The sequence below is a fragment of the Sinocyclocheilus anshuiensis genome, unplaced genomic scaffold (assembly GCF_001515605.1).
Source record: "Sinocyclocheilus anshuiensis isolate Anshui unplaced genomic scaffold, SAMN03320099.WGS_v1.1 scaffold1854, whole genome shotgun sequence".
NCBI lineage: Eukaryota > Metazoa > Chordata > Actinopteri > Cypriniformes > Cyprinidae > Sinocyclocheilus > Sinocyclocheilus anshuiensis.
Genome location: NW_015546040.1, coordinates 1,213,763 through 1,220,931, shown reverse-complemented (window position 1 = coordinate 1,220,931; position 7,169 = coordinate 1,213,763). Strand labels below are relative to the sequence as shown.

At 36.2% G+C, this 7,169-nt stretch overlaps 1 protein-coding gene across 1 annotated transcript in view; it reads left to right on the top strand.

Moving 5' to 3' along the window:
- The window catches only part of LOC107698898 (junctional adhesion molecule B-like), a 19,685-nt gene that overhangs the window by 4,677 nt on the left and 7,839 nt on the right, over positions 1–7,169 (top strand). The window contains exons 2-3 of the mRNA XM_016500032.1: positions 5,119–5,184; positions 5,291–5,401. Of these exons, the coding sequence (XP_016355518.1) occupies positions 5,119–5,184; positions 5,291–5,401 (177 nt within the window). The remainder of the gene's footprint in view (positions 1–5,118; positions 5,185–5,290; positions 5,402–7,169) is intronic.

Genomic DNA, 7,169 nt, shown 5'->3' with positions numbered 1-7,169 from the left:
ACACACACACACACACACACACACACACACACACACACACACACACACACACACACACACACACACACAGAGTGTCTTTGTTCTGTTAGGGTCTCTTGTGCTCCACAAACTCACAAACACTGACTCATCAACACACAATCAGTCAACACTGGGGTTTTCCTCTATTTATTCACCGGCATTCTGTGTTCATACACAAACATTCACTAGTGGTTGTAGTTTTTGTAGTTGCATCTCTTTAATTTGGAATCAAATAAATGTAATAAATGAGCATTATTGATGCTTTATTTTAACCAGTTAAAGAACACGCTTGCCTTATATTTCACCCCAAAACGACAAGAAAGAAACCGTGTTATTTTAGTATAATTGAGATACAATTTTTTATTAATATTTTGAATTAGTTTTTAGTTTTATATTTATATTTTTGATTTTCATTTTAGAGTTTTAGTAATTTTGTTGTTTTGTCTTTTTTGTCAGTTTTTATTAATTTTTTTATTCAGTTTTAGTAATTTAGCGCATCAAGTTAAACTACCTTTACAAAAAGTATTCTGTATTTTGTTTAGTTTCAGCTAATGTTTATTTTATTTTAAGCAATGAAAATGTTTATTTTTTTCTGGAAAGAAAGACATACAAGAAAGAAACTGGATTCTTGCATATGATGTTATTTATGTTTAAATTCTTGTATTGAAGTATTACTGTATGACTAACTGTATTACAAATGAGAAAAATAAGAAATTCTTTAATAATATTAATATTTATTATACATTTTAGATATAATATTTATTATGTAATGTATAATATAAAATATTTTATTATTTGTTTTTATTTTTAAATTAAGGGCTATATTACAGCAATAGAGTAAATGTCTTGAAATGTTACTCTATTATTATATTTATTATTACTCCATTGTAATTAATAAAAAATTATCCATTGTTCCACTGTCTTTATGCAATTTATTTTTTGTTGTTGTAGTTTATTGTGGTGAAATATGATTCAGCCGGTGTATCTGTATGATAACACTTGTTTAAATCTCCTCGTACTTCATTTGCGTTAGTTGTTGGTGTGTTTAAGAGCTGTAAAATATGAGTCCGAATCAGCGAGCGAGTGTGTTTATGTGCTGACTCAGGACACAAGCAGTGACGTGTGTGAGTGTCTGTGTGTGTGTGTGTGTGTGTGTGTGTGTGTGTGTGTGTGTGTGTGGGACAGTTGCTGTCAGGTCTTGTCTTATCAGACTGGACACAGTGTTTTCATGTGCGTCGTTGATTCCCGTCAGCACACAATGCCTCCTGAGACGCAGACGGAGGGAGAGGTGATAAGACGTCAGGTGCAAGGTCGAGCTCGCCGATAAGATGCAGCTAGAAATCTCTGCTGACCAGAAATACAGACACTGCCATTATTTACTCTCACTCATATCGTTCCAAACCCATATGACTTTGTTTCTTCAGCGAGACACAAAAGGAGACGTTAGCAGAGTGTTCGGTGAGGAGCAGCGTGAACCATCTGCTAAACATCTCCTTTTGTGTTCCACAGCACATGAGCGAGAGGAAATGATTTTCATATGAATGTCTGAAGTATTCATCATATGTAAGGTGAACGAGTGGATGATTGACAGCAGCTTATGAGGTTTGATAAGATGATGTACAACCGTCTCGTTTCATACTCCACAACTGGAATAATACAGATGTGGAGGAACATGCATTTAATGCATGTTTAAACGGAGACATGAGCACTAAAACGCGTGTGCTGAGAGAAGCCTTCCAGACAAACCACTGCTGTTAAAGTACACTAAAAAACAGATTTCGTTTCATTGAAATAATGCTGAAATAAATATAAATATTAGATTTAAAAAATGCAAATGTTGCTTTGGAATTAAATAAAATAAGTTTAAGTACTAAAATCACTAAAACTGAAATAAAAATAAATTAAAGCTAAATGAAATAGGCCTATTTAAAAACAGAAAAAGTCCTAAAAGTGACAAAAGCACAATCAAATTCTTAGTTTAAATTAAAATGAAAACTAAAAAATATAATATCAGTGCTGTTAATGTACACTAAAACTGTTAAAAACGGGTTTCATTTAGCTGAAATAAAAGATATTAAATACAAAAAATTACAAATGTTGCCTTGGAATTAAATAAGTTTAAGTACTAAAATGACTACAACTGAAAAATATTAATAAAAGCGAAGTGATATATATATATATATATATATATATATATATATATAGAAACAAAGTAATAAAAATGACAAAAGCACATAATCAAATTTTTTAAATTTAAACTAAAATGAAAATAAAAACTAAAAAATAATTTTCTACATTATTTGTTATTTTTTTAAATATCCAAAAAGATAATTTATTAAACATTTTTTCATAATAAAAAAAAGTTACATTTAACAAATTAACAAGTTAAATAAATTTGAATAAAATTAAGAAAAAAAATGATATATATATATATATATATATATATATATATATATATAGAAACAAAGTAATAAAAATGACAAAAGCACATAATCAAATTTTTTAAATTTAAACTAAAATGAAAATAAAAACTAAAAAATAATGTTAATGAATACCATAATGTAGCAATATAAATAATACTATTAGTATAGTATATAATATGGTACATAATGTACTATATAGAATTACAGTGCATAAAAAGTAGCATTGAACTACCATGAAGTTCCTAAAATACCCATGTAAATGTCATTTGTACATTAATGTTTACTTTAAAGTACTATCCTATAGTATTACCTTGTGATAGCATCACTACTATACTGCCACAGTACATGTTTGTAAAGCAAAAACAGCAAAACGCAACTCTAACTAAAAAGTGTAATGGTATTACCATGTTTTATTGGTTATTCCATTATGCTGAATAATCGCCATTTTCAAGTATTAAAAAAATGATACTCTTAACATACTAAAAAGTAGCGTTTACATTACCATGATGTTCTTAAAATACCCATATAAATGTCGTTTTTACATGAATTTACACTTTAAAGTACTATAGTATTATCATGTGATGCCATCGCTTTACTATGGTACTGCCACAGTGCAATTTTTAAGGCAAAAACAGCAAGACGCAACACTAACCAGTAATACCATGCTTTTTACCAAGCGTTTTTGGACATGTACAATGGTAATACCATTATATAAATATAAACACACATATCATATTCAGGGCAATCTAACATACTTTAAAGAAAACAAGATAAAGCATTTTTGTTAGTAAATGATGTGGTTTGGGAGGTTTTGTGTGATTTGTTCAGTTTGACTGAAGGGTTTTTGTGATTTCTTGAGACTAAAACCATCAGGACACTAGATGAAACTGAAAGTGATTCATATGAATGAGAAAGAAGAGGAAGCCGGGCACCTGATCTTGTAAAAGTCATTACAACCCACATCTGGTCTGGAAACCTACTTTAGTTGGTCACTCGTGTCGTGAACTTGATCTCTATGGCTTGTGTTCTTCATTATTGCTCTCAGTTTTACTGTAACGATGCGTGGGCCGAAACGGGAAGGCCAACAATGACTGTCATGTTATTCAGGAAGGGACACACCTGCTTCCTTTTCCTGTACGGAAATCAGAATCCCACTTTAGCCGCAAACGCACAGGCAAACAGAAGCTGGACCTTTGTGTCTGTTCACTAGTCAGAATGATATCAGTTATGTTTAGAAACCCATATTGTGCTTGTTCATCCCACTGGGAGTCTGCAAACACAATCCTAGAGCCACCAGAGTGCTGTGCGTTATTCACAACAGTGAGAGTTTCACTCTTTAGTTTCTATGTGGTAGAGCAACACCCTAGCAACCATATAGAAATGCATTAACAAGCACCTAGGGCATCCTAGCAACTGCATAGCAACATATCAGAATCCACCCATACCACCTCAGGAACCACATAGCAACACCCTAGCAACTGCATAGCAACATATCAGAATCCACCCATACCACCTCAGGAACCACATAGCAACACCCTAGCAACCGCATGGCAACATATCAGAATCCACCCATACCACTTCAGGAACCACATAGCAACACCCTAGCAACTGCATAGCAACATATCAGAATCCACCCATACCACCTCAGGAACCACATAGCAACACCCTAGCAACCGCATAGCAACATATCAGAATCCACCCATACCACCTCAGGAACCACATAGCAACACCCTAGCAACCGCATAGCAACATATCAGAATCCACCCATAGCAACGTATCAGAATCCACCCATACCACCTCAGGAACCACATAGCAACACCCTAGCAACTGCATAGGAACAACACCCAAAACACCCTAGCAACAACTAAGAGCAACATACATCTGTGCCCTAAAAACATCTAGAACCTCATAGCAACATGCTAAAAACCACTTAGAACACCTCAACAATCATATAGCAACCCCTTAGCAACAGCACAGAGCACCTTAACAACTGTATGTCAGTGACATAGAAAACATCTAGAACACTTTAGAAGCCATCTAGCAACATATCAAAACCCACTCATAACACCCTAGCAACTGCATAGTAACGCCCTAGCAACTACTCAGAACACTATAGCAACTGTATAGATATGCCTTAGTGAACACCTAGAACTCCTTAGAAACCACATGACAACATATCAAAATTCACTCATAACATACATAGCAACACCATAGCAACACCTCAAAAACTATAGCAATCATATATCAATGCCCTAGAAAACACCTCATAGCAACCTGCTGAAAATCACTTGTAACACCTCAGCAACCATATAGCCATAACACTATAGCAACCGTATAGATATGTCCAGGCAAACACCTAGAACACCCTAGCAACCGCATAGCAACACATTAAGCCCACTCATAACACTGTAAGCAACCACATAGCAACAACTCTGAACACTATAGCAACCATATTTCAGTGTCTTAGCAAACACCTAGAACTCCCTAGGAACCCCATAGCAACATGTCAAAACCCAGTCATAACACCCTACTAACCACATAGTAACATCCTAGCAACTATCCAGAACATTATAGCAACCATGTAGATGTGGTCTAGCAAACACCTAGACAACACACTGACTGACAGTGTATATACACACATAGCAGGTATTTTTCACTGTGTTGTTATCTGTTTCAGGCGCAGCCGTTGTCCCCGTCACCGTCACCAGCCGCAGTCCTGGAGTGGAAGTGCATGAGTTCTCGGGTGAGTGTGTGTGTGTGTGTGTGTGTGTGTGTGTGTGTTTGCGTCGTCATGGAGACATCAGTCAGATGATGTGCTGTAACTCCATCACGTCTGCTGTTCTCCACAGACGCTGAGCTCTCCTGTGAGTTCAGGACAGAAAACGACAAGAATCCTCGCATCGAGTGGAAGAAGATCGACAAGGATGTGTCCTTCGTTTATTATGACGGCCGTTTTGTAGGTAACCAACGCTTGTGACCTATCAAATGAGAAATTAAGTTAGTAACTGCTTAGAACACACTAGCAACCATATAGCAATGTCCTAGTAAACACCTAAAATATCCTAGCAACCACATACTAACATATAAAAACCCATACCACCTCTGGAACCACATGGCAACACCCTAGCAACCACTCATAACACCCTAGCAACTACTCAGCACACCATATATTAATGACCTTAACACCTAGAATATTCTAGCAACTGAATAACAACATATCAAAAACCAGTCATACCACCTCTGGAACCACATAGCAACACCCTAGAAACCACACAGGTTTACAACCATATATTAATGCCCTTAACACTTACAATATTCTTGCAACCGCATAGCAACATAACAAGACCCACTCGTACCACCTCAGGAACCCCATAGCAACACCCTAGCAACCAAGGCAAGACATAGCTCTGCCCTAGAAAACCAACTCATACCATCTCTAGAACCACTTAGCAACACCCTAACAACCACTAATAACACCCCAGCAACTATTTAGCACACAACAGCAACCAGATATTAATGCCCTTAGCACTTAGAGCATTCTATTCTAGCAGCTGCAAAGCAACATCAAAACCCACTCGTACCACCTCAGGAACCCCATAGTAACACCATAGCAACCATATATTAATGCCCTTAACACTTACAATATTCTAGCAACCACATAGCAACATATCAAAACCCACTCATACCACTTTAGAAAGCACATAGCAACACCCTAGCAACTACTCAAAACACTATGGCAACCACATAGCAACACCCTAGCAACCATTCAGGACACTCTAGCATCTGCATAGCAACACAATAGTAAACACTCAGGACACCATAGCAACCATATATTAAGCCCCATAACATTTAGATTATTTTAGCAACTGCATAGCAACATATCAAAACCCACTCATACTACCACAGCATCCACATAGCAACACCCTAGCAACCACTCATATCACCCCAGCGCCTGCATAGCATAGCAACCACAACACTGGAGCACAGGCAAACACGATTTCAGTCTGAAAATCTATTTTTTTGTTCTCATAGTTGCATGTTAAAGCCGTTTGACTGTTGTCTTGTAATCAGTGAGATTTCCCTTATAATCAGAACAGGAAGTGCACAGATTCTGTGTGACACAATATAAATGACTGCAGTGGAGGTTAAAGAGATGAGTCTATTTATGCGTCTGATTCTGACATGAGCGTCAGTCCAACAGCTCACTTCCTGTAGAAACATACTCCTTTTCAACTTTACTCGAGTAAAAGTACTAAAGTAGATTATTTTTTTATGTACTGAATGTTTGTTTTAATTCTTTTGCAAGAAATGATAATTCATGAGTGCAAACAAAATGAATCGTTTAGTGTGATTTGGGAACCGATTCACGCATCTATCCCGTCCCAGAGCAGGTGACGATTTCTCCAGTTCGAAATAATGAGGAACGACATGATTTTATAAAATGTAGTGGAGTAAATAGTACAATATTGTGCTATAAAAGCCTGTTTCTGCTACTGAATAATAATAATTAAAAAAAAAGGTAATTGTGACTTTTTATCTCAGAATTCCGTGATAGAAACTTGCAATTGTAAGAAAATAGTCAGTCTTTTTTTCCCCTTAGGATTGGTCTTTATAACTCGCAACTGCAAGCTTATATCTCACTCTTCTGAGGAAAGTCAGAATTGTGCAAAAAAGCGTGTGAGTGTGAGTGTGAGTGTGTGTGAGTGTGTGAGTGTGAGTGTGAGTGTG